This window comes from Ochlerotatus camptorhynchus, unplaced genomic scaffold (assembly GCF_037179485.1).
Source record: "Ochlerotatus camptorhynchus isolate MF236.1 unplaced genomic scaffold, CSIRO-AGI_Acam_v1.1 ptg000132l, whole genome shotgun sequence".
NCBI lineage: Eukaryota > Metazoa > Arthropoda > Insecta > Diptera > Culicidae > Ochlerotatus > Ochlerotatus camptorhynchus.
In genome coordinates this window covers 621,495-636,415 of record NW_027040622.1, presented here as the reverse complement: position 1 = coordinate 636,415, position 14,921 = coordinate 621,495, and the positions used below count along the sequence as shown (strand labels likewise).

At 43.4% G+C, this 14,921-nt stretch overlaps 1 protein-coding gene across 3 annotated transcripts in view; it reads right to left on the bottom strand.

Annotated features, from left to right (window-relative positions):
- Gdap2 (ganglioside induced differentiation associated protein 2) overlaps positions 1-14,921 on the bottom strand; it is a 255,170-nt gene that overhangs the window by 91,908 nt on the left and 148,341 nt on the right. The window contains exon 10 of one of the 3 annotated variants that reach the window (XM_065220798.1): positions 9,527-9,550. The exons of the other annotated variants lie outside the window; for them this stretch is intronic. Coding sequence (XP_065076870.1) covers positions 9,527-9,550 — 24 coding nt within the window. The remainder of the gene's footprint in view (positions 1-9,526; positions 9,551-14,921) is intronic. 3 annotated transcript variants of the gene reach the window in all.

The window sequence follows — 14,921 nt, the reverse complement described above, 5'->3', positions numbered from 1 at the left end:
ATTTGATAGCAAAGATTACATTCTCAGAAGAAAGGTTTGTGTATTTGCTAATTTTTCTATGCGTTGCTTCCACCTTCACTCAAGCGCAGCGCTATTGTATCTGTCGCTTGGATTCTGGCAAAGTTGCCAGTCTTCTTGATATGATGTCTTCGCTAAAAGTCCAATTATTCTATTAACGATTAATCGTAAAGATTTTTACAGCTATGCCATGAAATATTTATCGAATTTTCAATTATTTGAGCTCGTAACCGACATCCCTTCTTATAACGTTTGATGTAGCGCAGTAGAGAAAATAATTAAAAGTACTATTTTATCTGAACAGGAATAGAGAAGAACCATGGCGTTAAACAGGATCATAAATTCGCCGAAAAAAAGTGTTATGCGTCTTTCTGCTAAAGACTATGCTTTACCAACTTGTTTAGAGAAGGAGTTCAACGTGAAAAACTAAAAAGGGGAGGAGCTTTAGCTGGGTGGACACTGATATTCTGCGGCCTTCCAACCTATCGCAGACACCAGTTCAACCCCTGTCCAGCAGCAGACGGGCCGGGACTCTTGTGAGTGCCCAATAGAGTGATGCAAAATATGAAATTCTCGCTCCACAATACTTAAACGATTCCAAATCGGATCCTGACTAACCTCTCAAAATTTGAACCCATTTGGTTTTAGACTGAGATGGCACAAACCATTTGAAGTTTGTATGGGAACTACTATGGTAAAACAAAATTTTTTGTTCATGTCTATCCAATAATTCACCGTATCGGTCTGCTTCAAAAGCTTTCAACTGTACTAGTAGGAAATTTTCTCTGCTACAACTTTGCTCAAGACCACTTTTTGATTAAATACAAGAATCGAAAGTTATCAATGGTTCAATGCGCTGATGTCTTATGATTATGATCAATCAACTGCTCAGCAGGCAACATTGGTGTTTCTGGGGCGTTGAATCGGACACAAAAATCATGGCTACTATGTCACACTGCAAAATACAGTGTTGCCTGCTTGATCATGTCATAAGTTTACCAATCGCTTAAATAATCAATAACTTTTTCCTGTCTAGTTTTACATAGAAACGATCTGCAGCAAAGTTGTAGCTGAGAAAATTTTCTATAAGAATGGCTATCGAACTGTTCCGCAGCTTAATATGGAAAAAGACTAGAAGGCAATGAACAAAAAGTTGAGATTTCCCATAGTAATTTACATGTAAACTTCAAATGGCTTGTGCGAAGTCTGTTTCTAACCAAATGAGTTGTAACTTTGGGAGGCTAATCAGGACCCGATTTGAAACCATTTCAGCACTGTGGAGCGAAAAAGTCAAATTTTGCATCAGTCTAGTGCCCAATCATTGAACCGAAGAATATGGGATTGTCCGGTCCAATTTGCTGATAAAGTTGCCTACACGTCATCATCAACTTCCAAAGGCTTGAAGCCTGTACTAATTTTTCCCAACTGTACTCAACTTTTCAGGGCCAAAAGAGTTAAATTTCTGAACATGTCCCAACTTAAATTAATATCAAAAGGTTCTTCTCTGCTCCTAGAACCTATTCCTAAACAAAACACAAGACCCTGCTGCAGTTAACAAATAACATTTATTATATAAGACCTCGTAGTCCTACGTCACCATTGCGTACAATCCCATAGGGCTGTCACTTGTTGTTTTTTTTTACCAAACGGCCCAATATTTTTCAATAAATCATAGCACAAAAATAGTTCATCTTATTGAAATGACATCTGACACAAAGTTGTAGCAATCTGGATTGCATTTTCAGAAACAAACATAAACTGGAAAAAATAATGAAAAAATTGTTGAAAATATTAATAACAAAAACGGACATTTATAAGATTTTTAAACTGATGTAAAAAATGCTAACATCCTAAAATGGACACAACGGACACTTCAATATTGCCAAAAACCGAACAGCATAAACTTTTAGTTGAAAATCTGAACTGTTTTTTCATGGCGTGGAGAAATTCAAATAACCTATGGACTTCTTCTTCAATTATAGCATGTGTTGGAGCAACCCTAGGATTAAAATGAATTTCTTCCGATTTCAACAAACTCTCATGCACTAATATAGATAAGGTATAAGATAGCACTATCGATCTCGTTTACTTCCATCAGAATGTAATTATTACTCTTTCTTCTCCTATCACTGGCCTTCAGCTAGGGAGAGAAATTGATCTCGATAGAGAGTAGGAAAGGCCTTTTCATCTATCCCTTCTGGACTGAATTCCCATATATAGCTATACGCAAACCAATATCAAATCAGTCAAAATAAATCTCTAAACAGTGCGCATCTTACTCTCGTTTGCCTCTTACGGAAATAGTTCTTATCATATCGTAATACGGGTCGTGGTGAAGGTTTTAGGAAATTTATCCATACCGAACGGTCTTCGAGCTCCCGCCGCGGTTACATTTTTGGTCCTTCGAACCGGATATACCGTTTAGTGAGTTCTAACAACGGTGAAGAAGTCGGACAAGTTATTTGCGGTCAGTGCGATAGTCGAAGACTGAACTTTCGTTGCACGTTCTCGTATCGTTGCTTTCGGACGCAGCAAGTGAATAACTGCCCAGAGCAGCATAATTAGAGTGCGCGAAAGATCGAAGGTTAATTAACTTCGATCTCGTTAGTGTCGTTGGAGGCTATTCGGCAGCGATTCCTGAGGTGCTGCAACTCATCTGCAGCTAGCGTGGGTCCATCAGGCAAGCTAGGCACGCTGGTTTGGCTTGGGTCTGTATTGTGCTACAGCGGACAATAGGACGTCGGACAAAGGCATCAACTCGCCACGCCGTTGTGAGTACTCTGGTGTTTGAATTAAATTGGAATCAAGAACACTGATAGTGTCGACAGGCTTCGTTTGCTTTTATCCCGGTTGAGTTTTCGCTAGGTGCTCTGGTTTTCATATTCGTTGGTGGTCTCATTGTGAGCTTAGGTGAGGAGTTGAGTTGATCGAAACGTGTCATCGATAGAAATAGGTTGTAAAGGATGGCACCGAATTTGAGGACATTTTCCCGCCAGGAGCGGTTTTATATGGACACCATGACCAATTTGAAAGAATTTGTGGCAAATTTCGTAGCTGAGCGCGACAGGGGACAACTTGAGGGATGGAAGCAACGGGTGGAGACTTTGTACAATGATTTCCAGGCAAATCGACTGCAAATTGAAATGTGCATTGATGTTTCCGATAAGCCCGATAACGACGAAGAAGCAGCAATGGCTACAGAAGAAGCAAATCGGCTTATTCGGCAATCGTTCGAAAATACTTATGTGCGAGTCTCTAGTTTTCTAACCATGGAACTTAACAAGTTAGCCGCAGAAACGAAAGTGAATATCCCTACTACCTCCAGAGGTAGTGCCAATTTAATAGATCAGCCTTATTCACGCATCAAGCTCCCAGAAGTCAAACTTCCAACCTTTAGTGGATGCATTTCAGAATGGATAACCTTCCGTGATACTTTTAAGTCCCTCATAGATTCAAATCCCCAACTGTCGCAGAGTGTGCAACCAGAAGCACCACACCATGCTTCATCAACCATCGCAAGATCGCTCGTCCACTCATTCGAAACCACCCGCATCTGCTATAAGTTCGCAGATATCGGAATCTTCTCAGGGCGATCAATCCAACCCATCGAACCAACCTCCACAGTCCCGGCTCTCGTCCTCTGCAGAATCCCAATTGCCTTCAACCTCGGCCCAAACAACTAGCCTCGTGTCCACCACTCTTGTTGGTAGCAGTCGTCGTAACACTCTCGTCATTTCGTATCATGCTGTTGATGCTCGGATAGGGTCTCATTGCACGGAATTTACAGTGGAAGAACCCTGTCAAATACTAAATAAAATCACCCGTGAGCTTCCAGTGAATACGGTAGATTCTTCCTGTTGGAGCATTCCATCCGGAGTTATACTGGCCGATCCCAAGTTCCATGAACCGGGACCGATTGATCTGCTGCTGGGTATGGAGCTGTACTTCGAACTGCTCCTAGAAGGATTCATCAAGCTGGGTCCTGAGAAGCCTGTGCTACAAAACACTGTTTTCGGATGGGTAGCATCCGGAAAGGTAGGACTTGGCCATCCTCGTGACCAACCCAAGATAGCTCATGTATGCAGCATAGAATCACTTGATGATCCAATCTCTCGTTTTTGGGAAATAGAATCTTGCTGGTCACCTAGCACTCGTTCTCCTGAGGAAACCTTTTGTGAAGAACACTTTGTATCTAATACTTTTCGTGATGAATCGGGAAGATTTGTGGTCACCCTTCCGAAACGACTCGACGTGCTGTCCCAACTCGGAAGATCTAAGGAAATAGCCACTCGTAGATTTCTTGCCCTTGAACGTAGACTTGATGCAAATCCCAAGCTTAAGGAGATGTATGCTGCATTCATTGGGGAGTATTTGCAGCTCAACCATATGCGGGAAATCGATGACACTGACAACACTTTCCCTTCTTACTACCTACCGCAGCATGGTGTGGAGAAAGCTGACAGCACGACTACCAAACTACGGGTAGTGTTCGACGCCTCTTGTCGGACGGACAGCGGAGTATCCCTTAATCAAGCGTTGATAGTGGGTCCTGTGTTGCAGGAAGACGTACAGGATACATCGCTTCGCTTTAGGATGCACCAGTTTGCGATTATTGCCGATGCTGAGAAAATGTATCGACAGGTTCGTCTTCACCCTGTTGATTTTCCATTGCATCGTATTCGCTGGCGGTTCTCCTCTTCGGAACCGATCAAAACATTCGAACTAACCACCGTTACCTACGGTACTGCCTCCGCGCCGTACTTGGCTACAAGATGTCTTCTTGAGCTGTCAAAGGAAGGCGCTGATCAGTTTCCTCAAGCGGCAGATGTCCTGTCGAAGGATTTTTACATGGATGATATGCTGACCGGTGTCGACGACGAAGAAGAAGGACGGGAATTATGCAGACAATTGCGAAACCTGTTGCAGTCTGCTGGTTTTAATTTACGTAAATGGGCGTCCAACTCGCCGTCTATTCTCTCGGTCATACCGCCAGAACTGCGTGAAGAACGAGCCGTACTTGAACTAGATTCCCCAAAAACCATCAAAACCCTTGGACTCATATGGGAACCATCGACGGATCTACTCCACTATTCCGTTCCCAAATGGTCCCAAACTAACACAATCACAAGACGAACCGTGCTGTCAGACACAGCAAAACTGTTCGACCCACTTGGGTTGATTGGCCCGGTGATAGTCCTTGCTAAAATCTTTGTCCAATCTCTCGTGCGAACGTCTGAATCCTGGGACGATCCATTAGACGAGCTCCAACAGCAGCATTGGTTGGAGTTCCGCAACAGTTTACATGGACTAGCATCGATCACCATCCCTAGATGGGCAGCCCCCAAGTCCGTTTGCGTATCAATTGAAATTCACGGCTTCTGTAACGCCTCTGAGAAGGCTTATGGGGCCTGCATCTATCTGCGAACCGTTTCGACCGACGGGAAGATTGTCGTACATCTATTGGCTGCCAAGTCGAAAGTAGCACCTCTTGGTGATTTGAAGAAGCAGAAACGTATTTGTCTGCCTAGGTTGGAACTCTCTTCAGCACTTCTGTTGAGCCATCTCTACCAGAAGGTTCAAACCAGCACAGCGCTAAAGGTAAAGGCCATCTTTTGGACTGACTCGATGATAACCCTACACTGGCTCCGGTCAACTCCATCGCGGTGGAAGACTTTCATTGCCAACAGAGTTTCGGAAGTGCAGCATCTCACGATCAACGGCATTTGGGCACATGTACCTGGTATAGAAAATCCGGCGGATATCATCTTCCGTGGAATGTATCCGACACAGTTGCAAGACACATCATCCTGGTGGAAAGGCCCTGCATGGCTGAGCCAACCGTCACGGTTTTGGCCTCCTCTAACGCAACAAACATCTTTCGACTTACCGCCTGATCTACTGGAAGAGAGAACCGTTTCACTACCGGTGCAGGTGTCTTCACCAAATGAATTTTTTTTCATTCGATCGTCGTTTCCGGCTCTCGTTCGTATCGTTGCTCTTCTACGTCGCTTTAGTCACAACAGTAAGCCCGGCAATCGCCATGATCGCACTTATGGATTCTTACGTATTTCGGAACTCACTGAAGCCACCAGCAACCTAGTTTGGTTGGCACAACTCGAAGTTTTCGCTAAAGACATCGCAGCAGTAGCCAACAACAGTGAGGTTGCACCCAATTCGGACTTACGAAACCTTGCTCCAATTCTCGTCGACGGAATCCTTAGAATCCGTAGCCGTCTTAGACACGCGGCTATACCCGAGGATAGGAAACATCCTGTAATCCTACCGGCACGGCATCCCCTTACCAAGTCAATTGTTACCTATTATCACCTGAAAAATTTACACGCCGGACCTCAGCTGCTTGTAGCATGTGTCCGGGAAAAGTTCTGGCCAATTCGCATTCGAAACTTGGCACGAAGCATCGTGCACGCTTGCATAAGCTGTTTTCGCTTTAATCCTCGTAGCCTCGAGCAGCTCATGGGAGATCTGCCTCCAGAAAGAGTTACTCCAACGTTGCCCTTCCTCAACACCGGGGTAGATCTTTGTGGACCATTCCAGTATCGTAAAGGCAACAGGGCTCCTCCAACAAAGTGCTTCGTAGCCATCTTCGTGTGTCTTGTCACTAAGGCAGTTCATGTAGAGCTTGTCTACGACCTCTCCACTGTAGCGTTCCTAGCAGCGCTGCATCGGTTTATCGCTCGAAGAGGCAAGCCGAACCTTATAGAGTGTGACAACGCAAAAAACTTCAAAGGAGCAGCAAGGGAACTGAAAGAGCTGGCGAAGCAGTTTCGTTCACAACAACGTCAGGGTGAAATAGTTACCCGCTGTGCAGACGGCGGAATAACGTTCAAATTCATTCCTCCACGCAGCCCAAACTTTGGCGGGTTGTGGGAAGCGGCGGTGAAGTCCTTCAAACATCACTTTCGTCGAACCGTTGGAAACTCCGTCCTATCTCAGGATGAATTCGTCACCCTGCTGACTCGAATCGAAGCCTGCTTAAATTCAAGACCGTTAACTCCTCTTACGGCTGACCCCAATGACTTGGAAGTTTTAACGCCGGGTCACTTCCTCGTCCATCGTCCTCTTACTTGCTTTTCTGAACCCGACCTTTCGGAGGTACCTCAAAATCGGCTTGACCGCTGGCAGGAGAATCAAGAGCTTCTACGGCGCTTATGGAAACGGTGGACTATCGACTACCTGTCTGGCCTTCACCCTCGTACCAAGTGGACACAAATACGGGACAACATCACCGTAGGAACGATGGTTCTTCTGAAAGACGATAATCTTCCACCTCTGAAGTGGAGATACGGAAGAGTCAGCAATGTATACCGTGGAGACGATGACAATATACGGGTAGTAGATGTCCGGACAACAGAAGGAGAATATCGGCGCGGCATCGCAAGGATTTGTGTGCTTCCCATTCGTCAAACAACAACCGAATCAACTGGTGTACCCGGTGGCAACCCAGATGACCACTAGGCTCTTCCATCGCAGTACTCAATATTGCGCAACGAACGGAGGCCCTTGGGCCTCCGTACCCTGTAAGTATTGTTTTATAATGAATTTTCAAAAAATAATGGAATGTTTGTACTCCGGCATGTGCGGCGCATACATGGCTACTCCGATGGGCAACCATTGAGTATGCCCAACCCCGATGACATCGAGACGATCTACGCAACCCCCTGAATCGCTACGAGAACGTCGTCATAATCAAGAAGTTGTTGTTCAGTAACATGAACAATCGAGCACAACCTGGTTTGCTCACCGGTGTCGCTAATCTACGGTGTTGAGAAGTACCAGAATCTAAATCGATGGTGAGACCGGCGAGTCTTACCGTATTGTGGCGACACACCAGGAACCATTATTCGATCAGGAAACATCTCTCAGCATCACTCGTCGCAGTTAAGTCGGTTAAAAGGTGCAAACCTTTCAACAGGGGCCGGCATATGTTGGAGCATCCCCTAGGATTAAAATGAATTTCTTCCGATTTCAACAAAATCTCATGCACTAATATAGATAAGGTATAAGATAGCACTATCGATCTCGTTTACTTCCATCAGAATGTAATTATTAATCTTTCTTCTGCTATCACTGGCCTTCAGCTAGGGAGAGAAATTGATCTCGATAGAGAGTAGGAAAGGCCTTTTCATCTATCCCTTCTGGACTGAATTCCCATATATAGCTATACGCAAACCAATATCAAATCAGTCAAAATAAATCTCTAAACAGTGCGCATCTTACTCTCGTTTGCCTCTTACGGAAATAGTTCTTATCATATCGTAATACGGGTCGTGGTGAAGGTTTTAGGAAATTTATCCATACCGAACGGTCTTCGAGCTCCCGCCGCGGTTACAGCATGTCTCCAAAAATCTTTACAAAACATTAAATGTCTTCAAAATGCCTGCTGAAAAAAATTTCTCCCCAGAATTTCTGTTGTCTTCAAATCTTACATCCCTGTTTAGCAGGAACAAATTCATTGAAAATGTAGGTATTGTTTTAATTTAATTGAGCGATCCGTGACATTTTTTGGTGCCTAGAAAACGTATCAAATTTGGTAGCAGCTGCCAATAAAATCCATGGCCAATAATATAAGCTTGTCAATAACATCGATTGTTTGGCTATAATTGTTCCAACCCAACGGGTATTTTACAGACATGCAATACCCGTGTTGCACTTAACCTCAGACAGTGGCAAGTGCAGCAAAAGCTTTGTAAGTGGCGCACGCATTCGTTCCCATCGTTTATGTTCCGTACAATTGTTAACTGATCAAATATACATCGAGATTTTTTTTCTAAAATGCAAAACCAAAATGAGTTTCATGCCAAAAGTCAAACGGCAATTTCGAAGCCAATGTTCAGAACTAGCTCTCAGAAAGCAAAAGCAAATCAAAGATACGTAAGCGTAGAACTGAAACTGGAAAAACTTTCAAACCAAGCCTTAATTGGACGGGTGAAAGGGGAATGCAGGTTCCGTGTTTGATTTCCATAATAAAATTACTTCCGGCTGACCCATGTTGTGTTGGGAAAAGCAACCGAGATATAAAAAACAGACTTTTATGGACTTAGTTTAGTGCAAAAAAAAAGGTCACATCCCAACACCCATCCGTAAGTGTTAGTTTATGCCTTGACCCGCCATTCAATCACATTTTGCATAAACAGATCAGTTTGGGATTTTATTAAGGGGGCGAAGGGTTAATGATGAAATCCGAGAGTTTCGAGATGGAAAGTATCTGTTGTGACTGATTTTATGCGTGAAATGGAATGGGAACGAGTTTGAAAGTTTATTTAAGTAGTTGAAGTAAGTTTGAACACATGCAAAATCTAGTCTACTCTGAAAAAGTCAAGAAAAACCTTGAATGAAGTTGAGCGGAAAATTGGATGAAAATTTAATTCGAGAGAAAACTTCAATCTAATCTACTGGTTCTATTTATTTGATTTAGCAAGGAATGATGACGCGTAGGGAAAAAAATCCAAAACAAACAATAAAAGACGATTTCGATTCCGGTACTCACTCGCAATCCACCAGTAATGGTGAACTAAACGGGATTAGAAATTGGGAAAATGTTTGATTAGTTCAGTTTGTGGTTCGAAAAAAAAAAATAACAGAAAGTAAACTGTATACCTTGAGCCAACTACTTCAAAACGAATAGCGCATCTACTCAATGACAGAGATATAATCAAACGAAACTAATATGATTGATAATATAATGAAGGGCCAATCTACTTTATAGAGCTGTCGTTTCCCTCCGATGGAAAATTAAAACAAAACACATTTCCGTACCACACGATAATCTCTCGGTTTACGTTGGCGATTTCCAGCTCCAGTTTCTTAATCAAAGTGCAAACATTAGAGTAAGGTGGGTGGGTGTTTCTGCACTGCGCCTGATACTGATGCTGTGCTCCCACGGAGACGACGAAACAAGACAGGGTTTATCGTTTTACTAGCACCTGCTTCGAGTCGTTAGTTGACTCGTTAAAAATGGGTGATGATGCATGTACGTACGGAGATAATGACCCCAGAGCCATAGGCTTTTTGAAGCTTTACTCTTCTTGATTCAGTGGTTTTATGATGCACTGCAGGTGTAATTTAGGCACAGCAGCGGCAACAGCGGCATTCCTAGTGGACCATGATTGCGACCGAATGACGAATGCTGTCAGGAGAGTGAGTCTTTTTTGTTTTGCGACATTTTGCCGTTGTTTGGCTATGATAAGAACTGTGACGGAATTTGATATTTTGGGAACTGACAGCATGATGCTTTTTGCGACGTTTGAATTCCGTTGTGAGTTAAAGTACAAACACGTGAGATTGCTTTTTTGGTGTTTCACACGAAGAATCTATTCAATCGATCGACAGAGATGCTGACTACACAAAGAGTAAACTTATTTTACACGGGATCAAAAATATGTAGCTTCGCGTCTTGAGTGATTCAATATTATGTTGAAAGTTACGCTGGCATATGTCGACCTCAAAACAACGAAGCACATGTAAGTAATTCTATTATTGTTTTGGAAGTTTAATAATCCGTAAGGACCAGTTTAAAATAAAACTGGAATTTCAGGAAAATTTTGAATCTATTTCAGAGCTTCCAAGAAGCACTTTATGAGAATTAGCGAAAACTTCAAGAAATCTCCATGACCAACAGAGAAGATCAGAGAACCTCAGAGCTATTCAATTATCATCAATTGAATTACAAGACTTTCAAAATGTTCTGAGTAACTTAGCATATTTCCAAAAACTTTAGCAAAGTTTCGAGAGTTTTAGGAAAAGTTTAAGTGTATAAAAATTGTTAAATTTATTTAAATAGTTACCTTCTAACTAAATTTCAGTCAATACCATTCAAATGATCTACACAGATAGAAATTCGATTGTAAAATGGCAGAGATATGAGTCGCATTTCGCGCCAAATCGAATCGAAGCTGGCAACACCCTCTCAGATTTCAATTAATTTTTCTAGATGTGTAGACTTTGACTAAATAAGCACTTTTGCATACTCAGTTTTCCAAGATTTATTTAGAATAACATTTGAGAAGGACCATTTTTTCAAAAAAATATATTATGGAAAATTGACAACTCCTACAAAAATGTGTTGTATGGATGACTTTTAGTAAGTATTCAATTTTTCGAAAAAAAAAATACTGAAAAAAAAATCATTTGAGACCAACACTGAAAAAAAATCTGTTTTTAAAATTAAAAGTCGATTAAAAAATGGCCTTGTTTGAGTTGGATGAAACTTTGCCTCAAGATAGGTTATTATGTTTACTACCATCCGTCCATACATCGCGAGATGGGCACTTTTATGGAAAAAAAAAGTTTTTCCTACAAAATCATTTTCATGTCTGACTTCATTCTACCTATGAGCACTATAAAACTAAGGTTGATTTCATACAAGCAGCAGTCAATCTGATAACGAAAGTTGTGAAGACAAGTTTTAGTCAAATTATTATCATGGACCAAAGTAGTAAATTAAGGCTCAAAGGGTTGAAATGTTGGGCAAATATAAATAATCCGAGATGCAACCGAAATAAGTTACGGGCCATATCGTCAACGCCGGTAGAAAAAAAACAAACAGATTCTATGGGATATAATCACAACATTGATGAAACGATGAGCATTTGTGAGTCATGCCGTAGCGTGTTATCACATAATAGAAGTCCAGTTATGAAAAAAAATGCCGATCGGTTGGAAATGAAGTAAATATCCAACATTCAACTAGTGACAATTAGTGAGCAGCATAGATCCAGGTCCATCAACGAGTGGCCATCAATCCGTAGATGAGCTAGGTAAGAACATTCAGCCTGATGATTCTATAAACTTTTAACTGCAACCTCCTAATTGCTATTTTTTTTTTTTTTTTTCCTTTGGTTTGTTTTTTCCGTCGATCTTGTTTTCCGTGCTGAGCACCAATGCTACCGACGTGCCAGGAAGGCAGCTCCCACACCTGGACCCTACCTATCGACCCATCAACTCATGAACCGGGGACCAACGGCTTTACTTCCCATCCGAAGGAAGGCGTGATCAGAGATGTTATGCCTCAGAACATCCCGGCGGCGCCGACTGGGATTGAACCCAGGCCTGCTGGGTGCTATTATTATTATTATTATTGTTATTATTTTAGTTTTCTTCTTTCCTACACACGCACTTAGGAATGTTTCCGCATATGAAACACTTGTCTTTAATTCCCCGTTTTAAAATATTTTCCCCGTGCACACTTCAATGCCCATCCCATCTCCGTTGAACATTTGTTATGGATAACACGTTAAACCAAACGCTTGATCGCGGCAGGATACCTCCGATAGGAAATTGTTCACAAGCATTTATTGAGGTTTTAAAGCAATCTACAACTTCAAATCATGATCTACAGAACCCTCATAAAACCCAAATTGTTACTTGGGAGGTAACCAATAAGCCCTTTTCATCTGCATAATCGAAAATTTGATGAGGAACTAGAACTGCAAGAACATTTTCAGAGGTTTAAATTTCGATGGACCGAACTAAATACAGCGCCACCCAGAAATGCGCTTGGAACATGAATTTCGTCACAATCAACAATGAAAAGCTCTACTCAAAGATGTAAATGGATTCTTACCGTCCCTCTGGGATCCAGGATCAACTCAGGGACTGCCCACAATCATAAAAAAATCAGTTCGCCAAGCTGAATCTCACGAACACTAGCGTTTGAATTCATAGGATTTTGACAGTTGTAAAAGTAATGCATCTGTAATTTTTATTCACTCCATATGCAGTTGGAGAAGACTATGTTCTTTGTTTAAGCAATTAAGATTATTCTAGCAGCCCAAACACTAGTCCCGCCCTCAAAACAGCCGTCCAGCAACTGCAGCTCCACGACGTATGGGAGAAACTGTGTCCGCGTGATCCAGGTTTCACGTACGTCTGCCGTAACGCACAGTCGCGACTCGATCGTATTTACGTCAGCAGTGATTTGCGCGATCACCTGCGAGCAGCACATGCACACGTCTGCTCATTTACCGACCACAAAGCGCTGGTACTCCGACTTTGTCTCCCCCATCTTGGTCAAGAGCATGGCCGTGGATTTTGGTCCCTTCGGCCCTATCTTCTGAGTGACGAGAACGTTGCCGAGTTCCAATACCAGTGGCAATATTGGACCCGGCAGCGCAGAAACTATGGCTCCTGGATCGAATGGTGGATTTTGTTCGCTAAGCCCAAGATCAAATGCTTTTTCAAGTGGAAATCTCGAGCCGTCTTCGATGAATTCCACAGTGAACATCAGTATCTCTACAGCGAGCTTCGGTTAGCCTACGACGGGTACTACCAGCACCCTGAAATGATAACCACCATAAACCGGTTGAAAGGTGAAATGCTAGCACTTCAACGGAGATTTTCCTACACGTTCATGCGAATGAATGAAACACATGTGGCGGGAGAACCCATGTCAATATTCCAATTGGGGGAGAGGCGAAGGAAGAGAACCGTCATCACGCAGCTGCAGACAGAGCAAGACGAAACGGTAGCAGAGCCACGAGCGATCGAGACGCATATGATGGACTACTTCTCGACGCTGTACTCGGAGGAGGAAACAGAAGAGAATGAGAACAGTTTCGTCTGCGAGAGTGTTATCCCACCCAACGACCCATCGAATGAAGCCTGCACGGACGACATTACGACGGCAGAAATCTGGTCTGCAATAAAAGCGAGCGCCCCACGAAAATCTCCCGGCTGCGATGGTATTCCGAGAGAGTTCTACCACCGCATGTTCGACGTCATCCACCGAGAGTTGAATCTGTTGCTGAATGAAGCACTCAGCGGTAATCTTCCTCCAGCGTTTGTCGATGGCATCATCGTGCTGGTTAAGAAGAGAGGCGGCGACGACACAGCCCGTTCATATCGTCCGATCTCGCTGCTCAACAGCGACTACAAGCTCTTCTCCCGCATTCTCAAAACCAGACTCGAGCAAGTGATGAGAGAGCACCACGTCTTGAGCGACGGGCAGAAATGCTCCAACTCAGAGCACAACATATTTCAAGCCACTCTTGCTCTCAAGGACCGGATAGCACATCTCCGCCACCACCGCCGTGCCGGGAAGTTAATCAGCTTTGATCTCGATCACGCTTTCGATCGGGTCCGGCACTCTTTTCTCTTCGAAACCATGCGCTCGCTCGGCTTCAACCAGGATCTCATCGCTCTACTATCGCGAATCGCCAGCCGGTCCACCTCTCGGCTGTTGATCAATGGGCACCTTTCTCGTCCGTTCGAAATTCAACGCTCTGTACGGCAAGGGGATCCGCTATCAATGCATCTCTTCGTTCTTTACCTGCATCCACTAGTGTGCAGACTCGAAAGAGTGTGCGGGAATGATCTGCTAGTGGCGTATGCGGACGACATCAGTGTGATCGTCACATCGACCAGGCAAATCGATGAGATAAATAGGCTGTTCACTCGTTTCGAGAGAGCTGCTGGCGCAAAATTAAATTTGCGGAAAACTGTTGCCGTCGATGTTGGCCTTTGCGAAGGCAACAGAATCAACACTCAGTGGCTACAAACAGTCAATGTAGTTAAAATTCTGGGTGTTGTTTTCGCAAATTCAATACGACTGATGACAACGATGAACTGGAATGCGCTAGTGAGGAAGTTCGCACAACAAATGTGGCTGCATTCTCTGCGCACGCTGACGCTGCAATAAAGGGTCATCATGCTCAACACGTTCGGAACGTCCAGGATATGGTACCTCGCGTCCATACTACCGCCGTTGGGAGTGCATACGGCAAAAATCACATCAGCAATGGGTACGTTCCTCTGGAGAGGGACTGTCGCCCGTGTCCCAATGATGCAGCTGGCACGCAGCAGAGAGAATGGAGGCCTGAAGCTGCAATTACCAGCTCTGAAATGTAAGTCACTCGCAATCAACCGACACCTACAAGAGATCGAAT